This window comes from Asterias rubens, chromosome 2 (assembly GCF_902459465.1).
Source record: "Asterias rubens chromosome 2, eAstRub1.3, whole genome shotgun sequence".
Lineage (NCBI taxonomy): Eukaryota > Metazoa > Echinodermata > Asteroidea > Forcipulatida > Asteriidae > Asterias > Asterias rubens.
Window position 1 is genome coordinate 8,021,630 of NC_047063.1, and position 16,633 is coordinate 8,038,262.

At 40.1% G+C, this 16,633-nt stretch overlaps 1 protein-coding gene across 6 annotated transcripts; it reads left to right on the forward strand.

The window, feature by feature from the left end:
- The first annotated feature begins 225 nt into the window (after positions 1–225).
- Positions 226–15,895, forward strand: LOC117306828 (solute carrier family 35 member E3-like). Of its 6 annotated transcripts, none has more exons than XM_033791365.1 (8): positions 226–581; positions 2,750–3,237; positions 4,630–4,740; positions 5,212–5,370; positions 7,670–7,752; positions 8,698–8,877; positions 14,493–14,567; positions 14,977–15,895. In XM_033791365.1, the coding sequence occupies exons 2-8, from the start codon at positions 2,845–2,847 to the stop codon at positions 15,056–15,058; spliced, it is 1,083 nt and encodes a 360-aa protein (XP_033647256.1). In that variant the 5' UTR covers positions 226–581; positions 2,750–2,844; the 3' UTR covers positions 15,059–15,895. The 6 variants fall into 6 exon arrangements, with proteins under 6 accessions (XP_033647256.1, XP_033647259.1, XP_033647258.1 ...); XM_033791368.1 differs by lacking the exons at positions 14,493–14,567; positions 14,977–15,895 and adding exons at positions 10,189–10,245; positions 12,312–12,854; XM_033791367.1 differs by lacking the exons at positions 14,493–14,567; positions 14,977–15,895 and adding exons at positions 10,338–10,386; positions 12,312–12,854.
- The last annotated feature ends 738 nt before the right edge of the window (positions 15,896–16,633 follow it).

Here is a 16,633-nt window from a genome sequence, read left to right on the forward strand (position 1 = left end):
TTGCTCTGTCGTCAATTAATTATCAATGTTTGGCTTGTCTCGGAGGCTACCAAATCGTTTCACCTTATGTCGAGTGGATTTTAGTATTTTGTTCTCAAAGATTGATTGAGGGCGCTATTTATTTACACCGTTATTTAATTTGCGCCCGCGCGCCCCCCCCCCCCCCCCCCCCCCCCCCCCCACAAGCGCCGCCCTCTCATCGTGCACACTGCCTGTGATGTAACGTGTAAAACTAGCTGCCGACTGCATTCGTGTGTGTTACTTTGACACCGGTGTCGTCGAAATTCCAGCTTCAACCAGCAAAACTAAACTCTAGTCTTAATCATATCTGAATGGACACTGGACACAAACAACAAAACGGTATATATACATTAGAGGAGGGGTCATTTTGAAGAGATTAAATTGTTAAATGAAGCTGCGTTCTAAAAACTCGATCTACAGACTGCGTACACTTTTCTTTTTGCTCTGGTTCTGACTTGAATCCCTGGAAACGAAGTGCACGACGATCCGTTGACCGACATACCACCACCAGCAACTAAACCGGAAATTTTTTACGAGTTCTTACCGAAGATAAACACTTGGTGAGTGGACAATAAGTAGAATGGCAAATTGACTGGTACATACTGTACTGCATAAATAAACCATACTTAAAATAAATAGTAATAAATAGTAACTAAATAGTATATTTATAATTATCCTCTGCTTACCAGTTTTCACGCTATTATGCCTTTTTCTTTGAATTGGGAAAAAAATAATGATGCCATATATCAACCGATGCCCTTATCTTCATTTGTTAATATGAAGTATGCAAACATGTATTAAAACTTGATGGACATTGAAATGTTCACACCACACACCGATCTTCAATGACTTCAACTGGCCCCATTTGTTTTGAGTTTTTCCTGTTTTCACGGCAAACGAGAAAGTATGGTTTCCCGTAGTTGCGATAATCGTAACCCTCCATCCTCCCGACCGTCGGGAGGATGGAGGGTTACGATTATCGCAACTAGGTTTCCCGGTGAAGCCATACATGGAAGAAACATCTGCAGTGACTACAAGTGTTAGTTGCCTTCATATTATTCAAAATATTTTTTTATTAAATTTTTTAAATTACCATGGTATAACTTGCAAAAAATAAAAAAAATAAAAAATTATATAAAAAGTGTGAATAATTACTGGCTTCCAAATCTGATTTTTTTAATTTTTTTTTTAATGTTTTTTTCTTAATATTTATAATAAAGCGTATAAATAAACAGTGATAATTGAATCAACGAGCTGATATATATTTTTATATGGCCTCAACATTATGACATATTTTTGTACCTTGTAGAAATGCCTAAAATACCAAACTTTTTGCATTTACAAGTGCAAATGACTAGTGGAGCCTTACGTGTTTCTAAGTTTTGGTCAAGGGAGAGGAGACTCTTTGCTTGGCAAATAAAACCACACAATTTTTTTCTAGGGACTGTTTACATCGCGCACAGAGAGGTAAAAGATTTGCCACGATTTTAGGGACACCTCGAAAACAGGACCTCCTACGATATATTATTAAATTATAGTAAATTAATTATTAAAGTTACCAACTAAAGCCCTAACCTAACAAAACATTAAATTGCATTGCATTTGACTTTCAGGTATCAATATAGGGGGCTGGTCATCTCGCCACCTAGCAAGCTCGCCACCAACAAAGTCGCCCCCTGCAAAGTCGCCCCCTAACCGGCTCGCCCCCTAACCGGCTCGCCCCGAGTTGTTACAAAGTCGCCAATGTCGCCCCCCAAACAAGGTCGCCCCCTAGCAAAGTCGCCCCCTGACAATGTCGCTCCCAGCCTATGCCCCCAGCCTATGCCCCCAGCCAACGCCGCCCTCTAGCAAAGTCGCCCCCAGATAGTTAAGGGTTAGGGTTAGGGTTAGGGTTAGGGTTAGGGTTAGGGTTAGGGTAAGGGTTAGGGTTAGGGTTAGGGTTAGACCTTCCACAAGCCTTTACTTCATACGGAATTTTTTTCTGAAAATGATTTAACTATATTTTTTACCATAATTATTGTAGCCTTAATTATTTTCCGAACAACATGGGGGCGACTTTGCTAGGGGGCGACATTGGCTGGGGGCGACATTGTCAGGGTCGACTTTGCTAGGGGGGGCGACATTGTTTGGGGGCGACATTGCCAGGGGGCGAGTTTGTTTCAACCCGGGGCGAGTCGGGTAGGGGGCGACTTTGTTGGTGGTGAGCTTGTCAGGTGGCGAGATGACCAGCATTCTCAATATATTTGGGTTGTAGTAATGTTCCGTCCCAACTTGATAATCGTCCCAACTATAGTTGGGACTGGTCCCAACTTGGGTGTTAAAGTTGGGGCGTCCCAACAGTAGTTGGGATTTCACATAGATAGAGCTCAACAGTACGTAACACCATCTGTGTGCCAACCAGAGCTTGGTGGGACCTCATTTTCTGCGCCTTGAACACCCAGCAGGTTGGATACGTTTGCATTACAATTATTAGAAGATGGACATATGGTGTTACCGCAAACCAAGTATACATTGTTACATACGTGCAAATGTTAATCAAGCATACAGGCCTAATTGTTAATCTAAAATTTGTATGTACTTTTTTTTTTTTTCAATTTCAAAAATAATAATTTATTAAGAAATTAATGATTTGAATTCATGTCATGATCAAAGCCCCATTTGCCCAGCTACACGGCAATAAAATTTTGTTCAAACGTGTGACTAAATTATACTGATTGTTTGACTACAGAGTTCTGTGATTGCAAAAAGGCTTGAGGAAAGGAAACGTCCATTCATGAAAATCTCGTTGTCGTCTCTGCTCTAAAACAAACCGTTTTCGCCAAGATGGTGGACTCCAAACCGAGCAGCCTTATCATCGCCCTCAGCCTGGGCATCAATCTCGGCTCGTCGATCATGATTGTCTTCCTCAACAAATGGATTTACGTCCATCACAGCTTTCCGAATATGACGCTGACGTGCATCCACTTCCTCATGACGTCCCTAGGATTATGGATCTGCCAACGTTGCGGCATCTTCAACCCCAAGTATCTTCCGTTTCGCAGCATGGTGCCATTGAGTTTGACCTTCTGCGGGTTTGTCGTCTTCGCTAATCTGTCGCTGCAGAACAACACGGTTGGCACGTACCAACTCGCTAAGGCCATGACAACGCCGTGCATCCTCGTTATTCAAACGTTGTTTTATGATAAGACGTATTCAACCAAGATTAAACTCACATTGGTAAGAAGGCTTTAAAACTTTGCATGGTGAAAGTATAACCAAGAGAGGTTTGTGGTTACTCCATGTAAATATCTCTTTTGAGTAGTGTTGGTTCTGAAAAGAAACCGGTGGTTAACGACTCAATGTTTCGATCAGTATGCTCTGATTGTCTTCAGGAGAATGCTGGACTCTGTTGCTTGATGTTGCTTACATGAATGTTGTTAACCACCAGTTCTTTTTAGAACTTATCCACTACTTAAAGCTAAAAGAGATATTCACATGGTTTTACCGCAAACCTCTCTTAGTTATACACATAGGAAAGGTTGGCATTCCTAATTAAGCTTGGGTGATACCACGATATTATCGAATATCGCGATATTAATTTGGAAACGATTTTGATATCGGATCAATTTGTTTTGTTTCGCAATATCGCGATGTATTTCGTAGCTGAGACATCTTGCACCCCATAGGTTTGGAGTAAAACCAGAAGAATAGGTCATTAGAACACCTCTCTTATGCTATGACTGTCTCTTCTACAACTTTCACTGGGAGTTTGAAGACTGTTGTCAAATTTAATTAATCGCGATAATATCGCGATATATTGTCAGCGATATATCGTGAATAAAATTAATCGATATTGCCCAAGCTTATTCCTAACAAAAGTTTTGCAAGCAAATATCTATCTTGTTCACTTATTATGAATGACCTAAAACATTGTTATCATTATTACTGTTTGTATTTCTCATAATGAAATCAAGGATGCCTCATAAGTGAACCTAATCACTTAAGCTCACAAGCCTGAGGAAACCTTATAAAGGGTACTTGCTATGTGAACCAGAAACACGAGGGTTAACCCCATACTCTTCCACGATAAGTGTTCTAGATTCTTTTATGTGCACTACCAACCCTGTATAACATACATGTAGTTACTGGTACCTAAGGTACAGGCCTGTATGCTTCATTTTTGAACGGGCAAGGTCAACAAGGCATTTCTCTTTGGTGGAGGGCACTCTATGAGGAAACTGTACATTTCTACTGGAGTATTTCAAGGGCACCAAGGCAATGGCCAGGGGGTATAGAGCCAATCGCCTTTGTAGTCTCTGATAGGTATCAGGCCTGGGCTTTATGTCCCATCCGAAGGACGAAGCAGTTATAAAAAAGTATCTTGCTCAAAGGACAATTTTAAGTGCCACGACCAGAATTCAAACCTACACTCTGCTGATCAGAAACACCAGAACTTGAGTCCGCTGCCCTTAACCGCCAGGCCACAATATGCCGTAGCACAGGTCAATTAGATATAGTTTTTTGTCATAGTTACCACAAAAAAGTGACAATTGGATTCAGCATTTTTGTCCATCTAATTATCATGATTATTTAATAATTTGCTTATTTTTAAATTCTGTTCTTCTCTAGATACCGATTACATTAGGTGTGATTACAAACTCATGTTATGACGTCCGCTTCAATGTCAAAGGAACTATGTATGCAGTACTTGGTGTCTTAGTAACATCGCTCTACCAAGTGGTAAAGTATTTACTGGAATTGTTTGTTATTTACACAATTAGTCATTCTCAACTTCAGGAACTTCCAAATCCCTGAGTAGCAATCATACTGTACATAGCTTTCAAGAGTCCGTAGTGGTTTGGGAAATTTGTCATCCGAAAACATTTGAATCTGAGAAACAATTCATGCTTGAATCGTTGCTCAAATATTTAAATGTGTCTTTCAGCTAATGCTGTGGTCAGAGTTGGTACCCTCTGTCACTTCGCTAATTGTGGACACTCTTTTACAATTTTCCTGTATCTTTCTTGATAATTTTGCATACAAATCTGCAGTAAGTTGACAAAAACCAATTAAATCTATGACCCTACCTTTCAAGTGTTTGGCCTTAACTATTGAGAACCCTTGAGACCTAAATACTTAATCAAATTTTAGCAAACAAAACACGGAACAAAGTGAAAATAAAATAACATTGTTTTTGTCTTTGTTTCTTAGTGGGTTGGAAGCAAGCAGAAAGAGTTCCAAGTAAACTCCATGCAGTTATTATACTACCAAGCCCCACTGTCTGCATGCATTCTGGCTGTAACTGTGCCATTCTTTGAGCCTGTCTTTGGAGCTGGTGGTGTATTCAGTGCATGGGAACCCAACGCAATTGTAAGTATTCGTGATCGGTCCTTTATTTCTTTATTCAGAACAACACTAGGATTTGAGGCATTGCATGGTGAGGTATCAATACATATTTGGTTTGCGGTAGCACCATGTGTATCTACTTGCCTGGTAGATTATGATCTTTTGAGAACTTTGTCTTGCTTTACATTCTACTGCTAGTAAAAATCAATTGTCAAGTTATAAGCCACAAGGTAAACTGACTGGGTAAATTTCAATAGCATTGAATAAAGTGAATGTATAATGACGTTTTCCTGTTATAGACTTGAACAATTTCAATGGTACTGTCCTTTGCCAAATTAAAATGGCCTTGCCCTCTCAAAGATTTAATTACAGGCCTAAAGGTTTGGGTGTGGAGCTGTCTAAAGGTTAAAGCCTGGAGTTACCCATAGGCCACAGAGGTCAGAGCCTCTGTTTTCCCTGGGTTTAGTGCTTGGGCCCCTTCCAAAGTTTCCCATAGACTTTAAACAAGACTTCCACTGGAAGCGTCCTTTGCAAAATAAAAAAAATTGCCTTGACCTTTAACAACCAAAATTCCAGGGCCTGAAGTTTTGGGACTTGAACGTCTAGCCACCTTTTTTTACGCAGAAGATCCAAAATGAAAGTGGACTGTCAGGGATTGATTTTGTCCAGCACTTTTGCATAGCAAATTGTTTCAACTGAACTTATTTTGTACAAACTCAGCCCACACTGAGTAGCAACTGAAATATTTTGTGAAGCATTTGGCTCTGATATACAATTGATGTAATCATTCACTGAAACCAGTTCCACTGGCTCTCATTTTTTGTCCATGAATATTCTACACAAGCAGAATCTACAACCTCAACAATGAAACTTGAGGAGGTCTGTTTACCTGACACACCGTGTGTGTGTGTGTCTCCCAGCCTGAGGCTACACTAGCAATCCTTGACAACCACAACCATGGAGGAATAATTCCTCCATGCCACAACAAACCAGAATCCCTGATTCAATCTGCTCTAATCCTTTACCAAGCCCCGTGAATGGATTAACAAACACTGCCAGTTAATCCCTTTTGAGACATGTGTATACTGAGGGCAGTGCAAATTTTACTTTCAGGTTTGGTGAGATGTGAAGGTTTGCTCAAGTGAAAAAGACTTTTGAAATACAGTTTGTCTGTAGGGAGACGGCCGGGTGGGCGGCATCTTAGAAAGATTTATTCACGAATTTATGATTTTTTTTTAAAGAATAGAACAAAGAGGAAGACTATGCTTGTACTGCTAAAATGTGGGTTTCCTTTATGTGCTACAAGGTAATTTCTGGGTTCTGTAAATTGCGTGCAATTTTTCCATTCCAAAATTCCAAAGGCATACTAATGGATGTGAATATAACATGTCCTATCTCCAGTGTCCCCTTTTACTCTTTCATCCTATTTTATGGCAAAACATATCATCTCTGTCTGTACTTGGTTTCCTTATCTCAACATTTTGTTTGAGCTAGCTGTTGTTTGAGCGTGCTGTTTTGCCATGGAAGGGTCAGGCATCTATCATTGCCAAGTCCCTGTATAGTAAAATAAATATTGATTCTTGTTTTGAAAAGAAAGGACATGATTTAATTTTTTTTTTTTCCACTCAGTTACCATAAATAAATTTGTTGACCTATAGATATATAAAAAAAAATAAGATTTTGCCAGTAAGATTGTAAATGTACTTTAATCTGGTCAAATAAAGGAAGTATTTTTATTGCACTAACCCAGCACTCGCTAGATATGTGTGATTTACAAGGATCTTTCCTCACTCAAACCCTTGCTCTTTTCTCTAGCAAAGTCCGTTACCATGTGGGCACTCAGCACCAACACTGTTGGACTCTGATCATGAAAATTATTAACAATTGATGTTTGATGTTTATATATTTGTGCATAAATTTTAGTAATTATTAAATGTTATGTTCCATGTGATGTATTTGGTATGTTTCTTTCGACCCTCTCGAATCAAAGGCTTAAGATAGCCTTTGAGAATGACTCTGCGTCAGGCCATTGACTATTTTTATATTTATTTTTTCTATTTATTTTATATCTCTCGTCCAACAATTTAGAAGAATAATATTTTTTTTTAGGCCTAGAGTAAAAATTGGACTTTGATATTTACCTTAGGTGTTTACAAGCTGCAAACTTTTTTACATGTTTTTTAAAATATGAATGTATTATGAGGAAGCTTGTCTAAGATTAATTTCACAAATTGATCTTTTAGTGAAATCAATTTAGTATCGTTTTCTTTTTTAAAGTTTGTTTAATGAAGTTCCTTTTATTTGTCATTTCCTTCCTTTGCAGTATCTTGTCCTGGTATCCGGTTGTGTGGCGTTCTCAGTCAATTTGTCCATCTACTGGATTATTGGTAATACGTCGCCAGTAACGTATCCTTTTTGAAAAAAACAAATTTCAAACAGTTGTATACAAAGAAATGCAGTGTGTCATGGCTGAGAGCGGTCTAGTGCATCGGACTCAAGTTCTTTTGGTTGAGTCATCAGGGTTTGGGTTCAGATCCCGGTCATGACACTTGTGTCCTTGAGCATGACTCTTAACTACAACTGCTTTTCTCCACCCAAGTGTGAAGAGGTACCTGTGAGGGCAGAGATGGTTTGTGTGATTGATTGAGCTTGGTGCGCTACTTACTTGGCACTTGTCAGCACAAGCTGTATACTCCAAAAGGAGCCGAGATGGTTTAAGGAATGAAAAAAATAGCACAGTAACCAGGGGTGGATTTCGCAAAGAGTAAAGACTAGTCTTATCTCAAATTAGGAGGAGTTAATCTTCCTAACTGAGGACTAGCCTTTAGTTTGAACTAGTCCTAACTCTTTGTGACATCGACCCCAGGTGTGGTAATGTTGGAGAGCCTCGAGTGTCACTGAGTAAGGGATTTGAGCGCTATATAAGAAGCCAATATTATAGTTATGGTTTCTAGGTCAAAATAATGTGAACATGATGCCGTCTGCAGATAAGAAGGGAAAGGTTTTGATCAATTAACAAGCAAGAGATACACAATGAAGTTAAAATGAGGCTGGTGACTAGGTGAGGGCTGGTAACATTAAGTCATAGCACATTGTAATTATTTCACTGTTTTTGCCAAAGTGCAATGGACCCTTTCATGAAATATGCCAACTACATTCACGCATGCGTACAGACCCTATTGGTTGGCAAACGCCATAGAGTTGTGCACTATGCAGACGCATAATTGCGTCTGCGTCACGCAGCCGTTAGCCGATACAAACCAACACGATGTTCCCTCAGTTCCCGCCCTAGGGTCCATTCCTTGGAAGAGTAAAATTTCTCCTGTTTTTCTTTAACTTGCTCCATGTCAGATACAACATGGTCGGTCATTTGAAATTCTGCCTAACATTGTTAGGGGGATTTCTGCTGTTTGGCGACACTCTGCAGTTTAATCAACTAGTCGGTGTCTCGTTAACGCTGAGTGGCATCATTGTTTATACACACTTCAAGGTTAAGGAACAGGAAGAAGCTGATAAACTCCTCAAACCCTAGTAAGTAAAACATTTATTTTTGACCAGTTGCTGGTATCGGGCCAACATCAGTTGCAGCCACGACATGCTGAAAATCTCATTTGTGCCTCTATTTGTGAGGCAAAGTTTTAGGAGCACCATGGGGAAAAGACCAAGGGGCACCATGAAAACAAAGAACATGAGGCACCGTGGGGCACAAACCAAAGGGGCACCATGATGAAAAGACCAAGGGGCACCATGAGACAAAGAACATGAGGCACCGTGGGGCACAAACCAAAGGGGCACCACGAGGCAAAGATTAAGGGGCACCATGATGAAAAGACCAAGGGGCACCATGAGACAAAGAACATGAGGCACCGTGGGGCACAAACCAAGGGGAACCATGAGGCAAAGACCCAGGGGCATCATGAGACTGAGACCAAGGGGCACCATGAGGCAAAGACAAAGGGGCACCATGAGGCAAAGACCAAGGGGCACCATGAGGCAAAGACCAGAGGGGCATCATGAGACTGAGACCAAGGGGCACCATGAGGCAAAGACCCAGGGGCACCATGAGGCAAAGACCCAGGGGCACCATGAGGCAAAGACCAAGGGGCACCATGAGGCAAAGACCAAGGGGCACCATGAGGCAAAGACCAAGGGGCACTATGAGGCAAAGACCAAGGGGCACCATGAGGCAAAGACCAAGGGGCACCATGAGGCAAAGACCAAGGGGCACCATGAGGCAAGACCAAGGGGCACCATGAGGCAAAGACCAAGGGGCACCATGAGGCAAAGACCAAGGGGCACCATGAGGCAAAGACCAGAGGGGCATCATGAGACTGAGACCAAGGGGCACCATGAGGCAAAGACCCAGGGGCACCATGAGGCAAAGACCCAGGGGCACCATGAGGCAAAGACCCAGGGGCACCATGAGGCAAAGACCAAGGGGCACCATGAGGCAAAGACCAAGGGGCACCATGAGGCAAAGACCAAGGGGCACCATGAGGCAAGACCAAGGGGCACCATGAGGCAAGACCAAGGGGCACCATGAGGCAAAGACCCAGGGGCACCATGAGGCAAAGACCAAGGGGCACCATGAGGCAAAGACCCAGGGGCACCATGAGGCAAAGACCAAGGGGCACCATGAGGCAAAGACCAAGGGTCAAGGTGATAACGAGGGGCACACAGGTAAAGATGAGGGGTTCACAGAGACTTGCACCTTTTTGAAATCCAACACCCATCCTGCCCATGTCTCAGTTGCTTACCTCATTTATTCGCCCTCTAATGTCAACAAGTTGTCGCCACCTTCGGCAGAACCTCATTTTCTTTCTGTCCATTTTAATTTATCAGTTCATCCTCTGCTTAGCCCTCCATTAGCATCCACACCAAACAGTTCCAACATAGAAGGTGATTTTCTCAATATTGACTCCCGCTAACAAACATTAAATTAACATGAGCAAACGTAATGGTCTTCTTTTTTTCCCCAACCCTAAATCTAGTAAGCGTCATCTTAATGGTTCTGATTGATGAAGGATATGCATGTAATAGGTAAAACTTTTTTGAAGAAGGGAAATAAGCACTTGTTGATTTTGTGCTGAGGTTAACACGGTCAACTTTTTGGTGTCATTGCTTTAGTTTTCTTTTAGCGGGTAGCCTTACAACTTAGTATAAATCAAATGCTCTATTTTAATTGCAATCTGCGGTCCACTATTTTGTTTCTTCTACCTTTCACTCTGCTCAAAACTTTTGCATGTGGTTAAACTTTCACTGCTTCACAGTTTGCGGTCAGACCACGAGTATCTCTGCTTTGAAGGTTTGTTCTTGTGAACTTGTTTTGCTATTAATTCTACTGCCGCGGAGTACATTTCGGAATTTGGGATACCACTTGGTTCTGAAAAGAACTGTCCTGCTACTACTTTCTCAGCTGTTACATTTTCTGCTTTTCCTATGCACATAGCCTACCATGTATAGCAAAGCAAATTGCTGCACAAACATTATAAATTGCTCTCAAATATCATCATTGGCTACTATACTCAGTATTGGCATTCGGTCTGCAAAAAACATGCTCTGTCAAAATCATAGCGATATCATTTCCATGCACATTTAAAGGCACTGGATACCTTTGGTAACTGTCAAAGACCAGTATTCTCACTGAGTGTATCCCAGTTCCCAACACATGCATAAAATAACAAATCTGTGAGAATTTTTACTCAATTGGTTATCAAAGTTGCAAGAGAATAATGAAAGAAAAAAATTGTTCTTTGCTGCACAAATTTGTGTGCTTTCAGATGCCTGGAGTCTTTTAATATCCTCAAAGACTATGTTACTTCAGAGGGAGCCATTTCTCATAATTTTTAATGGTATCAACAGATTTCCGTTGCTTGTTACTAAGTAAGTTTTTATATGTTAACAATTATTTTGAGTAATTACTAATAGTGTCCAGTGCCTTAAAGATCTTTAACCTTGGTTCTGGGTGATCTATGCGAGTCTTGGCTCGATGGGATGGTGGTGGAAGGGCGAGTGCAAGCTTATTGTAATAATTTCATCCTTGCTGGCATGCATGCCGTGGGCAGCACACCGTGTTGCTATAACACCTGGAATGGATGTGCTGAAAACTCTGATTGGCTAACCAAAAGTAACCGCTCTGCGCGCACGCTTGTTAAACAAATTTTAGCACTTGTAGGACGCTTGTTCAACATTTATTACACGCATGTCAAAATGCAAGTATTTTGGAACATGTTTTTGCATGGTCACCATAAACTGCATCCCCGAGTTAGACGTATCACAAGATCAAAGTAGAATGATCAATCTTACTTGATGAAGGACGGGAACGATGTTGCAATAATCTTACTTAGTTGGGAATGAGGTTTTACAGTAACAATTTTACTTGGTGTAGGCTGGGAACAAGGTTGCGATGATTTAGTACTTGGTGTAGGTGAACTATTATGTAATTTTCTTACTTACACAACAAACTTAAATAGTGGTATCCATCTTTGTCCACGCCCCTGAATACTCAATGACGATGATAGTGCCAATTCACCATTTGTGTAAAGGTACCAGACTAATTCTCTCGTAGCCTCAGTTTGAATGCATTTGGTGAAATGGTGTGAGAGTAGAATGGTTCGCCATCAAGAAGAGTTACAAACGTTGAGATTCAACAAACTTTAAGGCATGGGTGTTTCAGAGGCCACGTTGGTGCAAATGATGTTATCTATCACTAGATCCTTCTGACTGTTCTCAATTGAAAAAATGGAGAGACAGATCTCTCCATGTTGTACTCTATGGTGAAACTGAAGGATTGGAACACTCAAAAATTTATCTGAGGAAACTCACAAAGTTTTTATGACCAAAAAGTATCCCAATATCATACACAAAAACCATAACTCTCGCTGCTTTATAACTATAGGTAAATTTTGTACGTTGATCTTTCTCCAATCAAAACTGAAGACGCGTTTCTCTCTGTCTTTCTTTAGGCCATCCCTTTGGTGCCGAGTAGCATCTTCCATGTCTGTGTCTGACTTCAGTGTAAACCCAAGTCAACTGGACCATTCCATTGTCTATTGGGGCTTAGTACTATAGTTAGTTAATAATTTCTTCCACCTTTCTTAAGTACATTTTGTAGTTTTTTATGTGCTGTTGTTAAACCAGTACATCAGGGCCCATCGTTTCATGGCTCTGCTTACCGTAAGCAAAGAATCGGTGCTGGCGAAGCAGGGAATTCTGTGCTTACAGCAGGCATATTTCACGGGTTAGCAGGGAATTAATTTGGCTTCTGCTTGTGCGTACTTGTGCTCGGCGCTTGCACTTAGGCAGAGAATAATGATCCTCAGCGCAGTTTGGCTGTAAGCAGAGCCATGAAATTGGGCCCTGTTCTTATATGTTTATCAACAGTAATCTTGGTTGCGCCGTTTTAGGAGTCAAGGTCCTTGTGTGTAGTGCACATGTGAAATTTTGAAATGGCTTCTGACTGGCAACCTTGAGTGAAGATATTGGGTGCGTTTGATTAGCTTCCTTGTGTGCACCCCGCGGTGCTCACTCGTGTGAGCCCCTGACAAGAGCTAACCGAACGATCACTCACCCTTTCATGGTGACGTCATGCACCTGGGGCCAGCCCCAAGTGGTGACCCACTCCACAAGCAGGGCATTTGGGGCTGACCCTGGGGATGCCCCGGGTGAGCCCCTGGAATGATGCAAAGCTATTCTAACATACCTGGGGCAGGACTGGGGTCGACCCAGGGAACCTGATCAAAACAAAAATTAGGGCTAGATAGTTCAGCTGGTAGAGCACTGGCATGTTAATCCGGAGGGTGCAGGTTCAGGTACACATCAGGGATCAATTTCATAAAGCCTGTACAACAAATGTGCTAAGCACAAAAAAAAACCTTGGTTGCAGTAACTGGACCCACCAAAATGCCATAAAGTTTACATTATTGTGAGTGGTGCTCCTTCATTTTTTGCTTAGTAAAGAAATTTGCTAAGTAGCATTTTCTGCTAAATAGACAGATGGTGGGCCCTGGTCAAATTATCTTTATCCGCCCAAAATAGTTTGAAAATTTACCCAGTCAGTTTCCCTTGTGGTTTATTACTAGTCAATATATGCAATTTGACTCCCAATATTGCCTGGCAGATAAAGAGACGTGCAGTGACGAGTGATGTCATTTCAATAATTCTGTTTGCAAAACTGAAATGTTACCAAAGAACTATCTGAATAAGTAATGATAAATATTAACTTTAAAAGTGGTTATTATGGTGTAATGGATTATATTTTAACAAAATAAATGAATAAATGATGAGTTGAGATAAATAACACGATGTCTGATATTTGTATTCCTTTTATAATGTTGGCTTAACATTTTTATTTTACTGTATTCATGATCTCTTGTTGATTCTGATTTAAAAAGTGACCTCATTAAACCACATTTTTATTTGAGTTTTGATAGAAGTAATTGTTACCAGGCTTAACCTTTTTTTCAACGACTGCTTTCATGATTTCCTGTCGAACCACTTTTTGTTATACCAGGATGATTAATCAAAGTTAATAAACAAAATGCTGGTGATGACTGTTACATTGTAGATTACCTACCTGCAACTTATTCATCATACAAATATTGATAATATTTTGTTTTGTCATTAAATGGGCACGATTCATTTTGATTGGGCGCTTTGGGCTGTATGAAGTAATGGTTTTGAAATGAGTAAGGTTGGAAAGATAATAATAGTTAATAATAATAATTGTAATAATAACCGCATATATGTAACGCATTTTTACAAATTTGATACGAAGCGTTTACTTATACAAAGACAACCATAGAAAACATAGATAACAAGTACAGAACTACACATTGCACAAACAATAACAATGTAATTAACAAAAATACAAATTAGCGTAACTTCGGATAGGTTTCATACAAAATGTAGCTCTGCATACCTTACAGGAAGTATACCTTGCTTAGTATTTTAATTAATTTATAAATGTCTCCATTTTAAACATGTAACAAATTTGTTCCTGTGATTACATAAGAAGTTGTAGATTTTATTGTTTGCTTTATGTAGCCACATATCACAGGTGAGTTTCTTGGGATAAAGATGTTATAAAGATGTTAAAATATATTCCATTTTAAAGCAAGGAAGTAAAATCTCTTTCCTCTTTTTAGTCTGCCCCTGAGCCTGGGATCTCCCCATGGACAACATTTTGAGGATGGTTGGCCGAAGCACACTGAATTAACAAGGTTTTTATCTTTGTTTTTAAAAGCCAGACATCTGAGTGGAGTATTTTTTTCTCGAGGTCATTTGCATGTATCAGCACCAAAGTTGCACGTATAGACCTGAGATGCTAGCTTGTGCCGGGGGAGAACCTTGCCTTGTCTTTGCCCTGATGCCCCTTCAAAAGTTTCCCATAGACTTTAAGATTTTCCAATAAGAGTGCCCTTTGCAAAATTAAAATGTCCTTGCCCTCTTAAAGATTAAATTCTAGGCCCGACTTCCTCTGTGTCCTTGTAGAATTCCTGTTTTGAGTTTCTCTATAGCGTTGACCCATCCAAATGGAACTTCAATCCCACTATCAAGAAACTCGTGTTCTCTTTCAAAAGTGAATCTTAACAAAGTGTCTTGTCTTTCCATTTTTATTTTTTATTTCAGTGCAAATGAGAGCGAGAGTCGGTCAGAAATGGAAGTAATGACGGGTGTAGAAGTTGAGAAAAGTAGCGGACAACAAACGTAAAGCAAATTCGCCGACCAACGATTGACCACTGCCCAGCAAGCAGCGATGTACATGCGCAGTGATACACTTACTCAAACGACTCATTTGGGAACCTAGTCAACCATTTTTATCTTGGTATTTATCACTTCCATCGCCTGGCAGCCTTTTCGATTCATCATAATTGTATTTCTAATTCAAGCATCTTGTTTTCAAGTTTTAAATTGGTAGGTATAAAAGGTGATTTCGTATGCGATAATAATCATGCTAAACCAAAAAGTACCTATGTTTATTATCAGAGAATAATTTTTGTAAGTTTAACGAAACTAATTACAGAAATTCCAGATTTCGATCCGAATTTAGACTTTTTTTAAGGCAAAGTATAACTTTTGGTTTTTGGAAATATAAACAAATACAATGAAACTAAACTGTGACAGTTTTGCTTCCAAAGATGGTAGCGTTTTTAAAATGTTGCCCAATATCTGGAGCGGTTATAAATGTCCACAGAGGAAGAATAATCTGTAATTGGAAAACCCAATCTGAGAAAAACTTCATGCAGAACTGTTTCTCAGATTGGAATGTTTTTGAATCCCTCTCTCTAAAACCACATCCTTTTGACGGGAATTGTTTATCAAAGTGTTTTACACCAACAGCTGCTTTGCTTCTCACCAAGTAAGTTTTTATCTTTAGTAAGTTTGTATCTTTATTTGTTTTTGGATTATTACCAAAGGTATATACATTTACACTGGTGAAGAGAATCAAGCATCATTTGTTCCTTTATATAAAGAAATCTGCTCTTTGATCTACGTCGCCAGACACACAAGGCCTGAAGGCCACTCAAGGTGTGGGCTACAATTTTTTTTCCAGGGGCTGTTGCCACCTACTCCTCGGTCTGAAACAGGGTTACCCCTTTTACAGTCCATATGGATGTAGGCCTAGGTATCATCAGTCCGAAGCCTGGCCAGTAGAGCAGGAAGCACTACCTCCCCAATTTTACGTAGCAAGTGTCACGACCGGGATGCGAACCCACACCCTGCTGATCAAACACCAGAGCTTGAATCTGTTGCTCTTAACCACTCGGCCATGACAGGCCATGACTTCCTCTCTAGTGCCGAGGCCACTGTTCCTAAAAGCTCTTTCAAATCTAAACCCCAGGGGTTATTAACAAAAGGTGGTAACGCCATCATTTCTAAATGCCTCCCAAAATTTGGATCCCGAGTTTCAGACTTTTTTTGCCAGCAATGACTCTCACCCCTGTAGTTAGTAAAATCATCGTAAAGATTTAAATTTATTTTTGTTCAATGATAACCTGTCTGTTAAGCAGTTTGATACACAAAATGAGAATGTAAATAGTTTATTTTTTTTTAGTTTCAAAGTTTGAGCCAATACGATTCATTAAAATTTGTTCGGAGCAAGGGTTTAGAAAGAGTATAAAGGCAATGAAGGGAGAGCGATTCCCATGCTAGGTTTTTTTTCAAGTGCACTGAAAAAGCTTTAGTTATGTTTAAAAAAAGATGCGATGTTCCACTTGTAATGTTATTAAGTTTTATTTTTGCAGTTACTTCAAAAAGTTTTTATGCACAGTAGTTTTATTTTGAA

What these genes read in the sequence shown, in the direction of transcription:
- LOC117306828 (XM_033791364.1), top strand. Translation starts at nt 2,845, where the DNA reads ATGGTGGACTCCAAACCGAGCAGCCTTATCATCGCCCTCAGCCTGGGC. An exon ending in CCAAGATTAAACTCACATTG is followed by an intron (nt 3,238 to 4,629) that starts GTAAGAAGGCTT and finishes GTTCTTCTCTAG; the next exon opens with ATACCGATTACATTAGGTGT. An exon ending in TAACATCGCTCTACCAAGTG is followed by an intron (nt 4,741 to 5,211) that starts GTAAAGTATTTA and finishes TTTGTTTCTTAG; the next exon opens with TGGGTTGGAAGCAAGCAGAA.